Consider the following 24,278-nt stretch of genomic DNA (forward strand, 5'->3'; position numbering starts at 1 on the left):
TTAAACCTCAGCACAAGATATGTTTACAGATTTGCTTAATACATTAGGAATTTTTATAGGAATTTTTCCTTTTAAATGGCATTGAGAAGCTTTGATCAGACCACTCCTGTGAGCTGCAGTGTACCTTTGAGTTCTTTGGGCTAAACTTCTACCACACCTATTTGAAAGTGTATCTTCCCTAGGCCTAATGACACATGAAGCATATAGAGTTGTGTTTACTTTTGGGGCCAATAGCGATCCAGAGTCCAGAACAGTGCCTTTCCCACAACAATTGTATGCCTGAAAGTCTGATTATCATGGGAGTGAATGGTACCATGCGCCATCGGTTGCAAAGGAGGCTAGAAAATTGAATTTTAACAGGCTCAGCATTCACTCTTTCCTCTCCCTCCATTGTTTTTTATTTTGTTGTTGTGCTCTTTGAAGCCGGCAGCTGCAAAGTAGATAGGACCCAATGTAACGTGTACACCTAGACTACGGAAATGTATGCAAGCACTCCCCCGAGGACATTATGAGAATCCAATCTGAAAGCTGTCTGTGCACTTTCACCACCTCTGGGTTTCAGGTACTTGTTTTGTTTTGGTCAAAGAATAGATCAATCCTTTTTTGGGGGGATGGGGAGGTTGTGTGGATGACATTTAGGGGAGATACAGAACATGTGTACAGACCTCAGACAAAAGCTTGAAGCTAGATGTGTTGTGATTCCCAACAGATTTGCACTCATGTACCTGTGTGTTGCCTTAAGCAATCCACACCACACCTGTCTTCTTCTTTCAGCCTCTCAGCAAACCTTTCTTACTCTCCTGCATTCTCTCAGCACATCACATTTTTACTTGAAGAGAGCACACTGTATCCCAGTATACTGCGTGGGTGTTCAGAAAATCCTCTGTTGAGCTCTTTGATTCATGATCAGCCACACACACCTGAACCGCCGGGCTAGAATCACATCATCATTAGGGGTGGGCTGTTTGACAAAAATCGTATACATCACGCTAACAGTATACATCACAATAGTCTTATTTTTGCAGGAATTCCGACCTCTGAATCTTTTCATGAAGCCATAGTAAAATGTATGCATACTTGCACACCTGTGACCGCACATCTGTTGAAATTTATAATAATGTGGCAAGTTCCAATGTTGCTTGGCAACCTTGAACAATCTACAGCAGGGGGTTTTCAAACTTCTGTCAATTTTGTTGTATATTTTACGTTACTTTTTTACTATGTGAGAAAAAAAATATTAAGAATATTTTAAAACAAAATGAAAAAGTAAATAAAATGCTAAATAAAGGCGTTATAAAGGTAATAAATGCAAAATAAGCTATGAAAATATAATTTGGAAAATACCATGTTAACAGTGTTAACATCATTTTGCCCAGTACGAATGTAAGATGTATAATCCTTTAAATATTTTTTTAAAGAATGTTTTTTTATCACACACACACATGCATACACACAGTTTTGGGTAAGATTACAGATTACACATGGAGGTTAACACAACACAATGGCAACAATTGGGTTCTTCTTGAAGGTGCAAGCAGATAATAAGTCTAGAGCACTTGTCAAAAGCCATTCTTATAAACTACTGTATTATAATCTGCTAGCATGAGTGTCTTCAAGCCTGTAGATGTTTCAAAGAGAGGAACAGGAGATGAGAGTGAATGAAACAGACACATACAAGCAGCTCTAGAAAAGGTCAAAGACGGCACAAAATGGCCCTGTCTCACCAGAAGAGAATTATTCTGCTGCAGTCCAAATCTGCCAGAAGCTTCTCAACCGCAGTGCACACTCACTTGCTCGCTCTTTGTCATTCTGCTAGCTCTTATAGCAACCTTGTTGTATCAAACTACCATCAAAGACAGCCATATGAGTAACACAGCAGAGAGCAGTAAGTTGAGCAATGATTTTGTCTTTCTGGAAAGGCTGCTTCGCATACATATCATTGTGTTTCATCTTATCTGTGTTCAAGGAAAAAATTATTTTTTGGCCTCAAGTTACAGCACGTAATCTCTTGCACTGCCTTTCAATTTCTCATTCTAGATTTGACTCACCATAGGTTTAAAGAAGGACGTGATCCCTTACAGTGTGACAAATGCCACTTAAGATCCCTGACTTGAAATCGATGTAGCTAGTTGTAGGTTAATGCTAAGTACACAGCTTAATCAGTCCTTAAAACCTCCCCTTTTTCTCACGTCTGCGCTATGACCAGTTTGTGTGTTAAGGAGCTTGCAAAGGTGCTTTTAAGGCTCTGATTATGTGCCTCTGGCAATGAGACCCAGCAAGTCTCATTCACTGCATGAAGCCTTTAGGAGAGAGGAGGAAACAAGACAATGACAGAAAGATGTCAAGAAAAAGGGGAAATAAGGAGTAAATGTACATTGTGTCACTAGCTTTGTCCAGGCCACTTCCTGTATGGTAAAAAATAGTACAAATAAACGGTTGCAACTAGATTTAAGGTTGAAGAAGTTTTTCTAGGGATTTTGAACTAGCAAAATCAAGTCATCGCAGTAGAAATCCGTTCCCCACGCAGATTCACTTACGTTCAAATTGGTAAAGCTGTTTGGTTTGAATTCTGTGTGAGCTGTGCTTCGTATTATTGACAATAGACAATGAACTTTCTTACCCATGAAATTTCATTGAAATATCTATAATGTGACTGCACTTTAAGCTCAGGCAATGAAGCTCCACTACCCAAACACTGCTGCCCTGTACACTTCTCGTTAACATTGTGCACTCCCAAACAAACCCCAGGCTGGATTTACTGCAATTTTGACAGATAAGTGCCGCCAGGGTCCCCGGCACATGTGAAAGCGGATGTTCAGTCGTCTCAATCATATGCTTATATGTGTACGGTTGCGTGCATATTTGTCGTTGTCATCAGTTCGACAGCTGGTGGGGGAGGGTACTAAATAGTTAAAGTCATCATCACCCTACTGTAATATGTCCCAGATGTTCTTTGGCAAAAGCACATTCATCCAGACACATTTGCCACGATTAATTACCAAGGACAACTGCTTACATCTGCACAGCATTACTGCACCGGTTTGCCGTTGGTTAACCCAGTTCCATTTGATTCTTCCCACAGAGCAACCGTCCAATCAGCACCAGCAGGGCCAGTCCACGCTGTCACCGGTGCTGCCCCCGCACAAGCAGCAGCCGTCGGTGACGGCGCTGAACCACAACTCTGTGAGCAGCCGCAGGAACGTGAGCCCGGCCCCTCCGGCCGCCCTCCCCGCCGAACTGCAAACCACACCCGAGTCAGTGCCGCTGCAGGACAGCTGGGTCCTGGGCAGCAATGTGCCGCTGGAGAGTAGGTCAGTTACGCAATCGCACACACCAGCACAGTTGCATCCCAAAGTGTGACCTGTGTTATGGAAAGGTCCTTTATTTGACATTACTCACACAGCAGGACACGTGACCTTTATATCTGTCTCAAAGCAGTGTGACTGCAGGGCTTTTATTTATAATGCAGCCACTATCCAGTTAACTAGTAGACATCATAGCATAGACATAACAAGCCTCAAAGTATAATTTACATTCATCACACATAGAGGAATATTTGACCAGCATCAGTCAAAATTAAATTTCTGTTTATCATCAGTCTCATAAAGCGGTTTATAATATGGCAGCGTCAAAAAAAGTGCTTCTGCTGACTCTGCTTGCTAACATACCAGAATGTGAGTGACTGAGGCCTCACCAAGCTTAGGGGAGGATACGGCTTGGTTGTGTTTCCCCCATAAATCAGTGAGGCTGTAAGCTCGGAGGATACACTGAAGGGTCTTTAAACACTAGCAGAAGGGAACGCTTTGTTTCGGGGGTTTGCACGTTAGCACCATAATGGCCTCTCTCTGTTTTTGATCTACTCTTTCTAGAGACACTGTATATAATGACTAAGTCTCCCCCATTAAACGATGTTACCATCTAGCACTCCTTTCATTCATCCTGCGTGATATAAGCACAAAGACAGACAAAGTGGGGGTGAGTGCAGAGAGAGAAACGTTCAACTTTCTTGAAGCACTTGGTAAGTGATGCTGTCATTGTGCTAAATGTCTCACTGCCGTTCTTTAAAAATACTTGATAAAAGGCAGTCAAGAGAAAGAGACACAGCCTCACTTCCCCTCTACAGCCTGAAAGCCATAGACCTTAGTCCGGATAGACAGAATATTAAATTTGATGTAAATGAGAGTGAGGCTTTGAGGGATATATGTTCAATCCGTTCAGTGGCTAATGGTTTTAAGCCAACAACACATTGAAAATTGTCTTTCTGAAAATGCTCGGGATGTAAATGGTTCCAAGTTCATACTGAAATAAATGTAAATGTAACAGTAAATGTAAATGTACAGTAAAACTACCTTTCTACAGGAATACTGCAGTACAGACAGTGCCTAATACGGCTTCATGCATTAATGGTCAAATTCACTTCTCAATGAAAATGTGCATTTTGAAAATGTATTGATGTAAATACAGTCCGTTTGTCCTAAAATAATATAAAAAAGCAAAATATTGGATCTATGCATTAGACCTTAATGTGTTCTTATAGGCATCCTGTTGCTGAAAATATTATTCAAATAATGCTATTAATATTAATCTTCTAACAAGTACTATTTATTTATTTTATTATATTTGTTATTTTTATGATTCTTATCATATTTGTTTACTTAATTACTTGGAAAATGTGTTTTATGTTCATTTATTGAGAAATGGTTATATTTGATATTTAAATTTAATAGCATTTATTTAATTAATAATGTTAATAGGTTTTGCTGTGGTATTAAAATTTATATTGAGAATTGTGAAATTTCACTTCTATCGGTATGGACAAAAATTGTTTGTAAAATTTAGATATTTAACAGACTGTACATCTCCCTCACAGCCTTGTATTCAGTTGCATTAAATTAAAAATGACACGTACCCTGACTAAGGTCTACAGGAATGCGAGTACCAATGAGTGGCTTGATTTTGAGTTTATATTTTATGAGCACCAGCCCCAGTGCAAACACAGTGTTACGAGATCCAGCAATAACACACCTGCCTCAGCACCGCCACCCTTGAGTTCACTTCATGGCCCTTCACATGGACACAGTGGTCCCAAAACAGGAATATCCAACAGCTACACTTCCTTTATGTTCTTTCCCTCTGTTTCTCTGTTTTCCTCACCACTCACTTTTTTGTTACTATGTGGCCATCTTGCTCTTTAACTTTTTGTCGTGTCAACCACAGCACGATTTTTGCTCTTTAGTCCATTGTTGTTCACCCCCATTGTTTTGCTTTCTGTCTCTTTTCCAACTTACACACTGTTATTTGTTTTTGTTCTTCTCTCTCTGTCTCAGTGGTCACACTATATCCTCAAAATGAATTTGGCGGTCGTCCACTCATATTGACAAAGCATTATGTAGATTTCTGTAGATGTTAGCAAGAGAGCTAAAATTTCTGTTTATGTCCTGAGATCAAACTGAGGAAGACCACACTGGACCACACACAGTCAGTAGGGTCTCTAACACTCACAGATGCTTGTAAATCCTACTATAGTGCTGCATCTTTTCAGATAAACACTCTGAAAACACACTCGTTCAGTTACATTCGAAAGCACACATTGTTGCATGTCTGCATGGCAGCGTTGGTTCAAAAGGTGCTGTGTTCCAAGTTAGACATGGAGCTTACTTAACAACTGTTTACATGACACAGACTGACTTTTAGAGTTAAAATAAACAAAGCATCCAGCTCCCCGACAGGCACAACAGTGAAGTTTAGATGAAAATAATGAAAAACATTACAGCACTAGTAAATGGACAAAAACGTACTGGCAGAGAGTGGAAATGCAAACGCTTCACAACATGTGTTCCTGAACAAGTCCATTGATTTGTTTGAAGCAGAAGATGCTGGCTGAAGAAATTAAAAAAAAATAAAAATAAAAATCAGTAGACTGCATTAGCCTTTGGAGAAAATTGCACAATCCAGTCCTTAAACGCGTCCTGCTAATTTACTTGCACTGGGATAAGTTATCATTTGACGTTATTTAGTGGCTGTTTTACATACATTTCATTAGAGGAACAATTCAGAATTTGTTCAACACACAGGCTGTTAGGTATAGTAAATTGCTCCAACGACGCACTTCCAATATGCTTCAATGAAGACTGCTTTCCTGTGTTTACAAGCAGGAACGATTGGTTCCCGGGGCTCAGGTGGCATTATTTCAGCAATTACTGACTGTACCTTTAAGCCATTGTTGACAATGTCATGAACCTTGTGGTGAAATACAGATCACGTCTGAGCATATGTTTCCACGTTCTTGTAATTTGTGAACAATTTGCGCTAAACAGACAATTGAGTCTAAATGATCCTGACTCCTGCTTTCGTACAGTCAATTACCTCACTCTACTGTCTTTACTCTCATCATTATTTGATGATACTATTAAAGTGGGGAATAGAGAAACATGAGAAGCCTCTTGAGACACCTGCCGGTCCTTAACTGATTAAAATAACTCAAGATCTCCACACAAAGATGTCTTCCACATTTAGAGTCTGAGTATTTCAAATGTAAATGCAAACCAGGCGAATGGCAAATCTACTTCTGGAGTGGTTGAGTGGAGTGACAGCAACTTCATGTCCCATTACTCTGTTTCATTGTTTTAGCGTTATATTTATCTTTCATCTTACTGTTGATAGTCTGTGAACACTGTTTAATGTGTGGTAAATTCTTGCTTCATAAGCTGTTAACATACATGTTCTGCTCATGATGGAGTGGTAATGTATTTATCTTGAAATGAGAGAGAACGTCTCAGGTTACTTGTGTAACCATGGTTCCCTGAGTAGGGAATGAGACACTGCGTCCTAAGCTCTTGACATTTCAAAACCTCGCTCCTTGCTCTAGGCAAAACAAAGCATCTTGCACCATACTCTGCTCTGGACATTATTTTATTTTTGCACATATCAAAACAGCTTTATTTTCAAGCTGTTCTCCGAGTGGAGATGACCAGCAAAGTGCACATCAGCCCCACACAGGAGTCCCTCATGTGAATCTCAAAGCACTTTTGACTCATAGGTCAGCTCCCATGTCACGTCTCAGAGGTTAGACAGCTAAAGATAGACCTCACGACTTTCACCATCACAAGAGAGAAGGAAGTGCGCATTGCGTTTGATTACAAAAGCTCATTTCCTGTAGACAGTAAACTGAGAGCGTGCCCATTGAACATTTACTGATTCTTTACTTTGTTTGTTGTCTTTGTTTTTGGTAAGTGGTTTTAAAGAGTAGTGATTTATTGCTTCAAAACAAAACCAGACATCAAATTGTAGTTAAAGTAAAGCATCATCCATCAATATAACATCAATAGGTGTTACTGTAATTAAAAAAAAAAAAAAAAGTGTGAAAGCCTGGTGACTCATAGCGGATTGTGTTCAGAGTACAATCACACCCCATCCTGCCAAGCCCAGCCAGTTGTCAAGAGCCTTTAGATGTTTGGTTATTTTATCTATGATCTCCACCACCAGTTTAGGAACAGGGAACAGTCAGGGTCAATCCACATAGACAAAACACACAGCAACTGTGAGATGCCTTTCAGTACAGGCTTAAGTGCTTAGGATCATTCAGTACTGTCACTTTGTCCTTTGTCACTTTTATAACTAGCAAATGTTCACAGTAGCACTGCAGAAGACTACACTGGAGGCAGCATTGGAAAAAATGGGCTCCTTGAGAATAACAATAGCCCATATTTGGATTTTCCTTCACATAGATGTATGATTATTTTTGTTTGTTTGTTTTGCTTTTATTTCTTTTTTGTTTTTGTTTTTTACATTTGTTCTATTTCTTTCTGCCTCCATACTGTGATGTGAAGTGGAAACATGAATTTTAACATAATTCGGGCCTTTTTGTCTGTAGGTCATTGAGAGAGATTGTTTATCATTGTCGATGTATGTACTGTAGATTGACTATATAGTTTTTTCGAAAGTGTGAAGCACAGGGCTGTTGGTTAGCATGAATGAAGCATAAAACTGATATAAAAGAAATGTGTGTATTTATTCTGAAGGTCATAGGTCCTTTGTCAGAAGAGTAGAAATTTTGTTTCCACCTTCAGCAGTTCATCTAAACATTTCACTGTGTCAAATAATAATTCCATGTCTGAAAATTTCAGAATTTATATTCTCTTTTAAGTAGACTATCTTCGATTACGCCACCGTATATAAGCATTGTCAGGTTATTTTCCAGTTCTTTTACACGTTCCCTCTTCCTAAATCTTCTGTGAAGGCATTTGTCAGAGGATGACAAACACGAAAGGAGATACATGGATTAGCATAGCAATTTCCAGCCTGATGTCATGCCTGCTGTAATCAATTAACAATGGTTATCTCGTCCCTCATGCTCCGAAATCCCTGTTCGCTGTCTTCTGTGTCAAAGGAACGTTATCCTGTCTTACCCAAACACTAGATGCCCTAGTCAGTCCACAGATACTACAGCTGGAGATTTTATCTCTGGTTTCCATCACATGTCTTCTATTATCTCTTGTTAAGTGGGTGTTGTATGTACTTTGTATTAACATTTTACTAAGAGTCTAATCTCGGCATTCAAAGTAATTCAAAACTATGTTCAAGCCCGCGCCACATTTATTCTTATTGCTATGATCCTTTTAACTGCAATGAAACCCAATGTTATATGACTATATACGCCATGTGAACTGTGAGGATAGAGTGAATTGAAAGTGTCAGCAGTCATAATAATATGTAATTAATATTTATCATTTTCATGACAAAGTGACTTAAATTGGTCTTTCCGATGTTAAATTTCCCAGAGTTTGTCTTTATCTCTTTTTATATTCATTTGTCTTGAAAGGTAGGGCAAAAATGAATTTGAAACTACATATAAATCATTTTAAAAGCTGTTGTGTGGTTTGTATAAAAGCATAATTCAAAAAGTATAATTCAAGACCTAGGAACATATGGTCAAGTCGTGTTATTGAGTTACATGTCAGCAAGTCACTTGTTGTAAAAACTTTAAGTAAAGAATTGAACTCCTGCTATGAGGTCAGCAAGGTGAGTTGGTTAGAGCGAAGGTCATGGTGGTGTTATGTGGGAACACCAAGAGGTCATGTGCAAAGTCATACTGAATTACTCTTGGAATCCATGCATCAGTTTTCAACCGGCAAGAAAATTTGTGGAGAGGAATGAAGAACTCCACATTGCCCCATGGTTTTAGATTAGTGTTTCTCATATGGTTTCACTTTTTGGACTTTGACTGGCACAATGCTAAAATAGTTTAGCATGTATAAATAAGCAAAAACTTCCTTCAAACACTGAAAAATATATTATTTTGTTTATTGCTCATTTATGTGTCTCAGCAGCCAGTAACTCACTGCATAAACACATTGTGGTCAGCACAAACCAAAGTGAACCAGTATTTAATGTATTCTGGATAATATTTTCCTTTACCTTTACCTTTGTAGGTTTTTGAGGATGAGGGCTTGTCACAAAACCTCTCCATGTTGGCATCTGCCTAGTTTGACTTGCTTCTAACAAGTCACAGATACATTTTCATTAAAATACAGTTGAATATGTTGCACACACGGCCTTCGATGTCAACAACAAAAGATATGGGAATTGTTTTCTCCCTCATAAAAGTTGATGAGCCTTTTTTATATCCTAGCAATACACAATTACATGGTTAGTTGCATTTTATTTTTGACCTTTAGCATTGTTTTTTTCCTGCTGCCTTGAGCCCTATCATTTCAGGGTCATGAATAACCAATTGAAAACCACTGCTTTAGATTATGTGCATCTCTAGAGATTCCCATCCCTCACTCAGAGGATGCTATTCACCGTAGAGGAAGTATAGTAATTAATATATTCTCACACTTAGCTCATAGAGGATGTAGAGAGCCTACCAATAACACTTTACAGTCATTCCGTGTGCTTGACTAATTCTGTGGCTCTATTCACCGTAATAAATATTCCTCCATATCAGAGCATGTTAGTGCTTACATTTAGAGGAAAACGGATTGATACATTGAACATAAAACTGCAGTATACTTGTTTTATGAGTCTTCACATGTGTGTGGGTCTGTCTTTCATTCGGTGTACATTCAGCTATGACTGTCTGCCATCTGGGAAGCTCTTTCTCTCTAGATTTGCTGCCAAACTCATAATTAGAAATACCTTGACTGTCTCATCACCAGAAAGCACTGACGACCTTTATTCTAATTGTTTGTCTTTCTCATGTAGAAAATTAGCAAAGCAAGCAGTTCTTGAAAACGGGCATGACAACTTAATAGAGATGGATGTGTTCCCTCCCGTGTGCCACGAGGGCGGCTATGGGGACGGGTATGTGCTCCTGAGTCTTCTCTTGGTGCCAGCTGCTGATGCCAAGCCCAACACTGAGTCAACAAAAAGTGCTAAATCTCCAGACCCCCCACCCCAACCCAGACACCACCAAACACAAGGCCAGTGCTCAGCCAACCAAATGGCTAGAGTCCCATATTGAGCCAACCGAATTTAGACAAAGCAGTCATGCACTGGCCAAACCTCTTAATGTATATCTCTTCCCTTATTCGGTTAGCCAATGGATGCAAATTATCAAGAGGCACTTGAGTGGCAGCCGCTTCTGACACTGGTACTTGCTTAGGAATAATTGCTCTAAATTAAGTTGCAATAAAAATCCACTAATATGCTAATCGATTCGCCACTTGCATAAAATCACAGCCTTTAATATTTTAATTTTACTAATTCTTTAATTGATATTCCTGCATTACTGGATTAAATCCTGACTGCCTTGCACAGCATCTTGGCTTTGATTGGGTTGATTGATAATGTTAGAGTAAAAGTGAGTTGGCAGCAACTGTTTACTGCACTAAAACAAGAGCACAGTTTCTCTCTCTCTGTCTTTATCTCTCTCTGTCGCTGCATTAGAATGCAGAGACATTGTCGAATTGTCTCGCTAATTGGATTTAGTGCTCAGTGTTATTTGATATCGCAGCTTGAATCATCTGTTTGTTCCATTGTTCAGTCTTCATGGGTCATTCTGTCAACATAAAGAATGCAATCGAACAGACAACCATGCAGTTTTAGAGAATTGCTTAGCTCTGCAAGCTTGTGAGTTGTTTTGTTTAACAAACGGAGGGGATTTCATGTGGTGGAAGAGTGTTATGTCTAGGCCTTAATATAGACTGGGGATAGTTTTCTCACTTTTTTTAACTACAGTAAATATTTCTCAGGTTTGTTTTTGACAGTCAATTCTTTATAGACGCATATCTATCATACGTTTTGACTACGAAAAAAAAAAAGCTATTAAACATTACTACTGTCATTTCCCCAGAAAAATACATTGTAATTAAATGAGGAAAGTTGGCAGTTGGTCATTATTAGGTGTTTGAGCTAAATTTAAACAGTAAAACTAAAATGAAAAAGTGGGGGAAAAAATGATCAGTTATTGACAATTAACATTTTTTATCTATTTCCAGTGTTTAGTGTTTTGGTTAAAATCTCATTGTATTACTGTCTTAGATGATTTATTTATTATATGTAATATGTATTGACTTAATAATTCTATATAACTTTGATATATATTTAAAATTTCATTTGATATATATTTAAAATTGGATAGGAGAATATTCTATAATTTAAGTGATCTATGAATTTGAAACCAGCATACAAAACAAATGCACAAACAAAATGCACATTTATTTATGTATTTGGACTTGTTTCAAACCTTATATTTATAGTCCTGGTTTCCCATATGTCTACAGTCCTACACCTGGGATAATGTGATCTTAAATGCTAAAAATAATGAAGTTAGTTTTTTTTTTTTCTCTCTCTTCTGCTGAGGAAACAGTACCGTTGGTGATTTTTAATTAGAAAAAGCTTTTTCTCTGCCTCTCAAGTCCAATCAGATGATTCCAGATTTATAGTGGAAAGTGCCACTCACACTCACATGCACCCAACGTTTCCCATTTCTCCACTTTCATTTGGGTAAAGAAACACAGCAGGCTTAAGGGAAGTCAAACACAAGATCTTTGATTGAGATGTGTTCGGTAAAGGTTGAAAAGTGAAGAGGGCTAGATTTTCACTGTGGTGTTCAAGCAAACAGAAAGGGCCGGCTTAATAAATGTGCTGGTAATATCTGCCCAGCATAATTACCACATGCCAAGGGCTTCTGTTAGCCAATCATACTTTAAGTGCCAATCAGCAGGAGAGGGTGACACTAGCTTAGGGGGAGACGTACAGGAGCAAGGCAGTTTAGGAGGGCTGTACGCCTCACTTCCTGTACTGAGCCCCGCTCTGTGAACAATCTGTGCTGCTGCATCTATTCATTTAAACTCATTTAGAGTTAATATACCAAGCTTTCCATGAATAGTTATAGATGCGATTGTTAAATGCTTTAAAAATAATAAAACTGTTTCTGATTTTATGAACTGTATCAGATCTTACAAGTTCTTGGCATTAATCTTTATTGCCTAAAGCTGTTCAATGTAAAATGAAAAGAAAATACTTAAAAAATGTGTATATTTTAAAACGAGAGTAAAATGTTCATGGCTTTTCTCTTTCTGTCTCTCTCTATTTGTCTCTCTCAGGCACTTTCTCTTTAAGACAGGCACCGGCACCACTCCTCTGTTCAGCACGGCCACGCCAGGCTACACCATGGCCACGGGGGCAGTCTACTCGCCCCCCACACGGCCCCTGCCCCGCAACACACTCTCCCGCAGCGCTTTCAAATTCAAGAAATCCTCTAAGTACTGCTCATGGAGGTGCACGGCCCTCAGTGCCATGGCTGTCTCCGTACTGCTCTCTGTACTGCTCTGTTACTGCATTGGTAGGTGAAACCCTGATGCTTTAAAGTATACATAGATGGTTTATTAATGAAGTCAACTAGTTTTATATATTTCTTTATTTCAGTTTTTTTATTAGTATTCTGAGTTTAATTTAGCTTTTAGACAAAAACCTCTCTGAAAATTAGATTTAAATTCATCCCCTTTTAAACACCACCACTTGTTGTGTTAAAGGGATACTCCACCCCAAAATGAAAATGTTGTCATTAATCACTTAAGCAGCGTACGCTCTTCTGTGTCAGCCGCGACACAAGGATACGTTTTCAATGTGTATTTACGTTTTGATTTGAAACAGCGCATCCGTGTGGCGCGGCTGACACAGAAGAGCATACGCTGCTTGCGTTCAGTGGCTATTCTCCAAAATGCCGCTACGGTGATGCGGAGAGACACAGAGGAGACGAATTGTTGAAAAAGGCGTTATTTTTGTTTTCTTCGCGTACAAAAAGTATTCTCGTCGCTTCATAAAATTCAGATTGAACCACTGATGGCAGATGGACTATTCTGACGATGCTTTTCATACTTTTCTGGACCTTGACAGTGTTATTTACTTGGCAGTCAATGTGACAGTCACAAGCCTCCCGGTTTTCATCCAAAATATCTTAAATTGTGTTCCGATGATGAACGAAGCTTTTACGGGTTTGGAACGACATGGGGGTAAGTGATTAATGACAAAATTTTCATTTTGTGGTGGACTATCCCTTTAAGATAAAAATAGTCTTGGAACCTCTGCTTTCTGTTTTAATTACTTTAACACTCTGCATCCTGAATGCCAAGACAACCCTGAAACCTGGAATTATTGAACTGTGATTGAATAATTTTATTTATAATATATACTATTTATAATATATAATGTTTTTAAAATTATTAATCAATTATTTTAAAATAAATAACAATTTATCTAAATGTATGTCTCAATTGATTTAATTATATTTATTTTTATTTTTATTATATTTGCATATAATATTATTGTATTATTAAGTAATGATTTATTGCTTCCTTAAGACCGACTAGTCATTCGGGCAACCCAAAATACATGTAGTTTTGCACATCCCTACTTTGCAGCTCCTGAATAAAGGGAGGGCATCATGTCCCCCAAACCACTTTGCCTTATATATTCAGAATTTTTACTACCACTTGATTTTTAAGTAAGTTTATGTAGCTATAATTTCATTCAGGTTACCCCTAGCAAGCCTGCAAAATGTTATTATGGCTGTGGAGTTCTATTTAAAAATAAACTGCTTTGTCAATTACATTGCCATGGAAACCACTGCTAATTTTTGTCTATTACTCAGTCACCTGCACAGTGGTCCATGTAGCCTTTGTTGCCATAGTAGCAGAATGCGGCCACATCGACAGACAAACATTTATTTTCCTGTTGCATCGTCATGGTTTTAAGTTCGCTTTCATTCAGTATTTATCACATACTGTGTGCCAAATGTAGACAGCCTTGTTTAAGCTTCCTCTCTGAATGGAGCCAGTTGTTTCCTCATTCCATACAAATGTCACGCTGATGAGAGGATTTGTGAATGGCCTGTAGAGATGCTGTTTTGCGCTGTGAGGTGGGCTGGTTTGTCTCAAAGGCACGATGGTTCTGTTGAACCGCATGGGAGAGACAATGATACAGCAGGCATTGGACATCTGTTTATTTTTCTTCAGTCAATCTTCTGCTACAATATGAGTGTTCTTTACTCCTGGCCATTTTTGTAATGGTTCTGTTACTGAAGAGGGAAGGGAAGCACATACAGAGAGAAAGGGAGGAGAGAGAGAGGTATAACAGGCTTTCTGTTATATGGTGGTTCTCACGGATATATTCCAAAATAGAACTGGAATTTTTGTTCTTCTGTAAGCTTAAGGAAAAAGATGTGCTTAATCTTCATATGTCATTCATCCACTCCAGACTGTTATATGTGGTTGAATCTGACAAAAACCTCCAAAACATGTCATATTTCACTCCAAAATCAAAATAAAAAAAGAACTTTTTGCATAAAGAAAATTAAGCTTGTTCTTAGAATTATTATAATCCCTCTGAAACCCCTCTGTAACTCAAAACACCCCATTCTTATCATTATAATGTAAATAATTATTTAAATTCTGCATTATAAGTACTGTTGTAACATAAAAATTAAGATCTAAAATATATAGGTAAATATCATTGTATATGCGGTGCTGATTTACATTTATATATTAATTTTAATTGAAAAAAATAATAATTACATCAAATAAATGCATACATTTAATATAGTGCATGATCATCATTACTGCATTATATGATATTGGTAACACTTTACAATAACTTTACAAAAAACACTTTACAAAACCTATTAATGTTGAACATGAACATTACACTTGTTACAGACTTTATTCATCTTTGTTAATGTTAGTTAATAAAAATACACATGTTCCTTGTTAGTTCATGATAACATTGTAGACCAAAGTACATTGGTTTCACAAAAATAAAGTAACAGAATGCCTAATGAATGATATTTGTAGAACGTGGCATGTGATCCAATCAACTGCACTTATTGACAAAAACTAGCAGAAATTGTCACATTCACATGAGAGGTTTCACCTCTTAGCGATCAGACACAGAGAACACACAAAGACAGGCACAATTCAATACAATTCTTTGTATTGATGACGTCAAGACTGGCCTCCAAAGTCAATAAGAGGAAATGAAGTGCCCTCCTTTTCCTTTCTCAGTGCAATATTGCTCCAAACCTATTCAGTGCTGTAGAGATCCAGCGGCCCTCTTTTATCATAAAGTCATAAAGGGATGAGAGGACAGCATCAGTGAGTCCCTTTTACATCCAAATAGGAATGCATTTGTTCAGTCAGTGGCTTTTCATTATTGTCCGCTTTTGTGTCACGTTGAGAGAAGTCATTTTGTAGTTCAATTTTTCACTGCTGGGATTGACAAGATGTACAGTATTAAAGCCTGCTCAGTGTTAGAGCTGTGTTCAACAGGTTTAAAAAAAGCAGTTGGATTCTCTGTGTGATCAGCAAGCAGAGTGGCTGAATAACAAAAGCTATTTTTTCTCTTTAGATAGAAAGCCAAATCCATTTCGGAGTTAATTATTGAACTGTATTCGAGACAGTTCAGCAGCTTCCAGAGAGCTATTTACTGACACTCCACAGCCAGGTCTGCTGCTTTTGTCAATACAGCTGCTAATAGAGCAGAGATCACAACCATCTAGAGAGACTGAAAGAAACAAGATTACAGAGTTTTCATCCAGCATCACAAAATAATTGGTCCGTAATGGCCATCTCTTTTATTCTGTATCTTCGTCGTCTTAGATGTGCACTGGCCTTATGAAATAATATCAGCTTATTTGGCCTGTTCATGCAAAGTAAAAAGTTTGAGGGAAGAAATGCATCATGTGACTTTTTGAATTGTTGTTTTTAAAGTCCTATCATAATAGAAAGTTGTTAGTTATTATCAGAAGATAGCGTTTGTACCGTGTCTTGCTTACAACCAGCGGGGTGTCGCTGGCCAGACCCACAGCAGCTCTGATCATTACTGCATTTTAAGATTCCTGAAGATGCACACAGCAGGACATTTAAGAGCATCACAGGAATTATGGAAATATATGGAGTGCTAATCATGACAGTGCCCTGTAGGGGCCAAACATTAACAAGCCCGAAAACAGATTTCTTCTTACTTTCTTTTATCTGTGGCTGTTCCTTGTCCCGTCCCAGCTTTCATTATCAGACCTCATTATCCCTCTGAATTTGCGTTCCAAAACCTGTTATTTCAAATGACTGATGTTATGGGAATACACAATGGAACATTGTTACTGCACTTTTTCTTCCTGTTCAAGATGTTTCCACAAATGGGTTTGCCGATAGATTTACCAAATGAGTTTTCATTTACTAAATGACTTCTGTTCCTCCCAAATTACTGCACAGAATTAATAAAGTTTAGGTTAATAATAAGTTAGACCTACTTAAAGAGTTTGACAATCCTTAACCATCACTACCTAAATCTGAGGAATTAACTGTTATTTTAAAAACAAGCCTATTTTTAAACATAGGCCAGATTTTCCACAGGAGAATACTAAAATTATATTTTCTTACAAGGCAATGTACTTGAATATTGTCCACCTGCAGAGCCCTAGAATCACACATCACAGCAGTTTCCTGACAGCGGTGCCAGTGACAAAATAAGTTGCATTACTGGCCTTACACCACTTTGAGTTTTGGAGCATAACCTTATCCACATTTTTTCCCAGATATTATATGCTTTGTTGTTGATCATCCCTTTTCTTTCTGCTTTTAGTCCAACTGGATTATTCCCAGCTAACAAAATTATATTATAAGAACGTTTTGTCCATCCATATTAAGTAACTAAAACATTGTTTCTAAATATTTTCTGAACTTTCAAAACATCCAGATTTTAAAAATAATACATTATGCGAATGTTACTGTTCCCTAAACATGTCCAACTAAAATGTTTCATAAAAAAATTTCCAGAACGATGTATTATTAATGTATTTGTGCTAATGTTTTGAGAATATTATTAAAGACCAGATGTTAGAACATCAGAGAAACAGGGCTAATGTTCTATTTGCGTTATTAGAAGGACATTTGTTCATAACTTTGAGAGAACAGGGCCAGAATGTTAGATGATGTTCTGAGAACATTCCCTGTAAGCTGGGTTCCAACCAATATGCAGTACATTTATGCTTCTGTTTTTTTAATCTATTTGAAAAGTTTTGCTGTGTAGCATATGCACTTAATACTAAGAATTATAATTGGGATTATTATATAAATCATAATATGAATTTATGAGTCTTCTTAAAACTGCTGCTAGGCCACTTCAACATCTGAATAGTGAAGGCTAAACAATTGTCAATAAATTAGAAAATATTATGCTGCAACACTAAATTGATTTAATATTTGTAATTTGTCTTATCTAGTTGGATTAAACAGACTATGCAAAAAGTGCAGTTAAAGAGTATCCTAATGAATGTCCTCTCTGACTAGTTGTATGTATTAAAAAAGAGAGAGAACTGTAATATTTGATTCATAAAGCATTACAACCAAGCTAGCCTTAAATGACAAGATGCACATCTATGCAGTTATCAAGTAAACACAGTGGAATTTTTACTGTAAACTTCTGTAAAAACTGATGATGTGATGGTTCTTCTGCAGGTGGATTAATTATGCACAAGAATGCATTATATTTTGAGTAAAACGAGTTCAATGTATGCAGCGTCTTGGTCTCACGGTGTCTCACACTGTCAACTTTGCAGATGGAGAACATATCCTCCTCTTTGGTTTCACACGGCAAACAATTCCTCACTCGCTATGCGTCACCAGCTCTTCCAGCTACTAAGAAAACCCAGAGCCTTTTCTCTGTCAGTCCCATCTGGTGTGTCAGACCCCAGCCATCTCCGCTAAGCCCATACCCACACAACAAGACAGACAGAGAACAGGGAAATCAGGTTTCTCTCCCTCTGTCCTTGTTCAACAGGGGTAACATAGCCACGTAGAGATTTTTCATGAATGCTCGATCAATACCACATCCTCTGAGGATAGCTGGATGGAAGTTCACCCAGATACCTCAAACATGTTGAGAGGCTCCTCTAACCGCCACTAAAATCTCACTAGAACGACAGGTTAACTGAATGGGCCTCAGACCAGATTTTTTTTACTCACTTAACTGCTCCCTGAGCTTCTGGAAAAGAGAGTTCTGAGGCAAGACTGATGCAGCACAAGTCCTGATGGAAGGCCTTCATGCCAGCATATGCCTTTCCAGCAGTTTTCATTTCATAGTTGTTCACAAGTCCTTTTTTTATACTAAGCAGTTAAGCTGTCCACTGTTCTTTAGAATAACTGTGCACATCCTGCATATACTCTGTTTTCCAGCATCTTTTGGATATTTTAGCTTTTTCATGTTTTTATTTTTTCTTGGACTACAGACCTGATCTCCGAATCAATATGTAAAATTGACTATTTATTTAGCAAAACAAAAAAAATATCATGTTAAATTATTTGTGCATTCATGAGCAAAGCATGACTTCACAACCAAGACATCTATACACCCTCCCTCAACTATTCCCTTTTTTAAAGTAAAGTGATGCACATGGTGAGTAAGTTACCTCTTCTGAACAGAGTGCCGATGGCCTCTCCACCTTGCTTCTAGCATTGAGGCCAAAAGCTGGAGAAACTCATAAAGGGACTCCAGTGTACCAAACACCAGCCAGAGGAAGCATGGCATGCCAAGATTTCCTCAGTCCTGTTTTAAAAGATGGAGAAGCTGTTCATAAATACTTCACAGCTTTTCACACCTCTGAAAAGCATTTTACATTTAGGCACAGCCAGGCAGAGTTTTCATTCGGTCTCTGTCTCCACGAATGAGTAGTGACACTCTGGAGAAAATATTAACTCAGTCTTTCCACAGTGCACTCTTATTTTCACAGTTTAGCGAGCTGCTTTGTCCTCCCACTTATGTTTTTCACTAAATGATTTTAGAATAATTAATAGTCTGAGTAATTTTTTTTTTTTAATCTGTACCTTGTTCACCCTGAATTCGAAAAAGCAAGTTTTGATTGACATTGATGACATTTCTGAATACACATAAGTATTTTTTTTTTAAATAAGCATACAAAAATGTAGCTTTGGTGCCTTGCAAAAAGTGGTTGATGATTGTAAATAAGGACGGTGAGAGTTTGAGGTAATTTATGTGGGTGATTTGGAAATGCTCAGGGGACAGGCTGTCAGTGGCTCTACTCACAACACCCTGAGGGATGGAAGGACATTTGGTTTTGCCCTTGATTTATTGCTGCAGAAAGTCTTTTTTATTCATTGGCGTGTCTCACTCGCAGTTAAATGCAACGGTTCACGACTGTTCATTTTTTTGTTTTGTTTTTTCAGTTTTGTTGGTGTTGCTTGCTGTTTTTTTTCCTCACACTAATTCTGAAAATAGTTTCTCGTTGAGTCACAGAAAGCCAGTTTCCCCATCCTCTTGCTAATGATTATAAGTGACATACAGTGAGAAATATGGAGCTGTATTTTAAGATGAAGCGTCACTGGGTCCTCGATAGCATTGCGAGTCCCACTGGTTACATAACCACCAGTCCTGCCTTGTATAAGTTGCCTTGCATTTAGTTAACTGTAAATCTTACCACTCTGCATGTGAACCCTGCCCTGGTGAAAACTCATTCTTCCTGCTTCCTCTCTTTTTCATTCATTCTGCATACACCTGAGGCAGTAGCGGCCCACTTCCAAACTGATCAGGCATTGTGCTTCCCTCCATTGCCCTCTTTCTCTCTCTCTCTCTCCACTCACCCCATGTAGAATTGGTCTTTCTCTGAAGCCTGCTTTATCATTCATCACTCCGTTCCCAAGCCTCATCAACAAAGCGATCCACCTCCCATGATCTTGCCCACCTTTAGCTGTTTTAGCACTCGCGAGACAACCGAGGGAAAGGAAATGAGGAAAAAACCTAACAGCCAATTTACATTCTTTGTCAGCTGAGAGAACTAGACGCTTTTTTATTTTGCACTTGGCGCATTTGTATTCTAATAGCCTGGATGTGTTCCATACACATGCATGATTGTTCCCGAATGCCCTGCGGCTCTTAGATCCATGCGTGCCCATAAATTTGTCTTCTTTTTAAGATTTATTTATTCATCCACACTAGTTTCAGTTTCAGATATTGCAACAAGTGAATCCAACTGACCATCAAGAAACTGTTTCATTAACAATAAGAATTCGATACAGAGGTGAAAAACTTTGCACTTCCATATTCGTTTCTCGTTTACGATGCCGAAAGTTAATGGAGTAGCCTGCTCAAAAGTGTGTCGGCGAGCAGCTCAATCAGATCAGCAGGGGGTGGCCTTCTTTCTGCCGGAGAAGTCAATACCGCCCACTCTCCCGTAACCCCCCGCTTCGGCTAAGGTCAGAGTGCTGGACATTGGCTGCTCCGTGAACGGGCTGACCCAGCGGGTATCTAATTTAATGAGAGAAAGAGTGAGAGAGGACCAGACAGAAAGATATAGAGTGAGTTTGGAGGATGAGCTTAAGGAATTTTATAAGCCAATTACTGCTCAAATACTTTAGTGAAACTCTCTCGCACCTCAACTCTTCTATACTCTCTCTCATTAACGCTCCATGTCGTTGGAGCGCTTTAGTTGTATAATATTACAACAAGCTGGAGAGCTTTATTTGCACATTTCAGGAATACCAGCGAAAGCCTACAGCTCCACATAACAAGCACACATAAGAAACTTTACACACACAAGTAAACACACACAAATACACCAGCACAGAGAGAAGGAGAATGATTTATGTGGGGAGGTTGTGTGTGTACTCTGGGGGCATGAAGAGACCCAGTGGGGGTTGTTGGCAGGTCTAAATTACCTTTATTAGAGCCAACGTCTGCAGCTAACACTGCTGTTACTCAGAGAGAGGATCAGCCTGTCCCCTCTGAGCAGCCCACCTCAGCACAGCTACCACACACACCTACATACAAGGACCCATATACAGTATCTCCAATGAGATTCTCATACTAATGCAAGACAAAAACAACTAATGATATCACAAATCACGGGGACATCACAATTACCACTAGATTAAGGCTCTAAATAGCATTGTTGTTAAATTGTTCAGTCAAACATGAAAATATATTTTTTCACTCTCATGTTGATTCAAACTTGTATGTATGTCTTGCTGTTTTCTGCTGAACACTGAAACATTTTAAGGGACTTTCATGCTGCTCTTTGCTATGCAATAAACACATACAGAGAAGACAGGCAATTCAGCTCCAAATAGGACAAAATATGTATCATAAAAGTATATGATAATCTCTTGAAGCTGATACTGTAGTTTCCCCTTCAGGAACTCGAGCTGCGTCGAAGTCGCTTTGGGAACGCCCTTGCGTGACCGCGTTCTGAAACACGTGTCAAATCAGTCCAATGGAGTAGCGAGACGTCACGAGTGGGGTGACGTAAGCACCAGAAAGTATAAAAGCGCATCCGGCAGAGCGCAAACCAGCTTCTGCTCTTCAGTAGCGCTCTGACTTCGACGCAGCGTCTCGTTCCCTCGGGGAACCATGGTTACATACGTAACCTAGAGACGTTTGTGTGAGAAGCAGACCGAAATGAAGCCACTATTATAATATTATATTGTATGACATAATATTTTCCTCTGCTATACTGTAGCTCTCAGATCTGTTTAATGCATAGACATACTTAAATCTGTGAATGAAATATATGAGATAACATTTTCTTTTAGAATCTTCAAGAAGCTTTATTTTTGGGTGAATTGTCCCCTTAAGGTTCTGGGATGACTATATATATGTTATGGGTTTGATCCGGGTTGGGTTAACATTGAAATGGAGAAAGCTTCCACAAATCGCTGCAGTGTTTTCCTCAGTGTCTGCAAAATTAATAACCTACCTATTCCTCCATTACAACTATTTTCGAGCAGTATTTTTGTCAACCCCTTGACATTTCACTGTATTTCCTCTCAGTTTACAGCCAACTGGTTCCCCATATAAGGATCAGGCCTCATGATGGCTTAGTTCCTACAGAATCCTACAGATTGTACGCTATCCTGTATGACCTTTCCAAGCATGTGCTTTAGACGCATCCCCAAGGAAACAAAACATGCTCAAATGGGTGCTGATTCACGCAGGTCGTCATGCTCCCCACAGGGGCCGTTTGCAGAATCCGTGAAAGAACGTTTGGCAAACCCACCCTGAAATGTAGCCAGTTGTGTTTCTAGCCACACCTGAATTGAACCTCGTGTCACAAATATTCTGTACAGGCCAAATGTGATTTTCAAACCTTTGAATTCCAAGCACGGTTTGGTAAAAACATTCAGACATTTCAGGAACAAGTGAAATTAGACAGCCAAAGCAGCTGTTTAAACATATTAGTCCACAGCACAGCCACACAGTCTCTCCTGTCACTAATACCAAATTCATCAGCTGAGGCTACTCTAGTATCTTAGAGCTATTTTAACTTAAATACTTGAGCTTTGATGAATGAATTGCTGTTCTCCCTTGACACATAACAATGACTGTTTAAAGAGTTCCTTTGTGTAAAATAATGCACAAACAAATCAATACAAGACATGTAGCTGTTTATTCTTCTTTCAAAAGGTCATTATAGGGGCTTGATTACACAACATCTCTCTGATTAGTTTTTTTTACAACGTTTATTAGAATTTATCTTTAAAGTTGCCTTGTATCTGTAATTGCGACTGACTTTTCTTCACTATTGTGACATTTTTCCAAGTGAAACAGCTTTTCAAACAAAAAGAAAAATGTAGAGTGGTTCTTGATTTTGTCCATCGGGAATGGATTGGATTGTTAGTTTACTGTCGCTTGCTAATTTATGTGATGGTTTCATGTGAGTGACAGGTTGCTGGAGGAGAGGGATTGAAACTCGTCTGGCCGTAAGACAGTTTTATTGCCCTGCGCCTGTGTACACATCATCAAGGAAGAGATGTTGTTGCGAGGGGCAAGGGACTTTGTTTTTGATTAAAGATTAAAGATTATGATGGCATGAGTTGGAAAAAAAAAAACAATGATGTGCACAAATCATTTATAATAAATACTGCAGTATTCCATAAAAAATACGAATTGTGACCATTTTTTCTAGTGGTGTTTATAGTGGGAAGTATCACCATTACTTTTGTTGATACTTTATGTGTTAATCTTTAGCATGTAACTTCTCCCACTCATTTTGTGATGCATGAATAAATGTTGAAATCATATGGCTTATTATGTACAAGATGTCCTGTTACTTTTCTAAGTGGTCAAACCAGACAATAAAGATCCCTTAGACGCTGAAGGAGGGTCCCAAGTCATATTCAGGAACCAGAAAATCATAGAAACTTGGCGGTGAAGGTGACTTGGGACATCAACCTGATAGCAACTGGCCCAAGCAACCATCCGTAAAGATGTTTTACAGGGGCAAACTTTTTTAATATTGATTACATTACATTACAGCATTTTCACTCCTTCTGAATCCAATGCATCCTGTTCCTTTATTCTTAAGTGATCATTTCTCTCTCTTGTGTCTCTCTCTCCATAGCCATGCATCTCTTTGGATTGAATTGGCAGCTGCAAGAGACTGAGGGCTATGCTTTTGAGAACGGCCAGGTCAAATCTGACGCCACGGCAACCAACGCAGTTACTGCCCTGTCTACTGAGAACAGTAAGTGTCAAACGCACACGTACCCACTCACGCACTGATGCATAATATGGCACAGGCACAATCTGTTCAAGCCCCTTCACCAGCACAAAACACATTTGCATTTAGTAAACAGACTGCAGAACACACACACAGTAATAGGCTAGAGAAAATTACCAAATAGACTCACTCCTACACAACTACACCTCTAGGACCCTCCGCCATGAAGACCCACACTCCCTTAAATAAACATAACTTGAGCTAAACAAACACCCACACACACTCCCACCCCCCACCCCAGCCACAAACACTCCCACACACAAACGTT

The 24,278-nt window shown here is 38.7% G+C and overlaps 1 protein-coding gene across 1 annotated transcript in view; it reads left to right on the forward strand.

The window, feature by feature from the left end:
* Positions 1–24,278, forward strand: part of LOC107684973 (teneurin-3-like) — a 323,878-nt gene that overhangs the window by 206,619 nt on the left and 92,981 nt on the right. The window contains exons 6-8 of the mRNA XM_016481367.1: positions 3,083–3,311; positions 12,552–12,790; positions 23,852–23,974. Coding sequence (XP_016336853.1) covers positions 3,083–3,311; positions 12,552–12,790; positions 23,852–23,974 — 591 coding nt within the window. The remainder of the gene's footprint in view (positions 1–3,082; positions 3,312–12,551; positions 12,791–23,851; positions 23,975–24,278) is intronic.

This window comes from Sinocyclocheilus anshuiensis, unplaced genomic scaffold (assembly GCF_001515605.1).
Source record: "Sinocyclocheilus anshuiensis isolate Anshui unplaced genomic scaffold, SAMN03320099.WGS_v1.1 scaffold685, whole genome shotgun sequence".
Classification (NCBI taxonomy): domain Eukaryota; kingdom Metazoa; phylum Chordata; class Actinopteri; order Cypriniformes; family Cyprinidae; genus Sinocyclocheilus; species Sinocyclocheilus anshuiensis.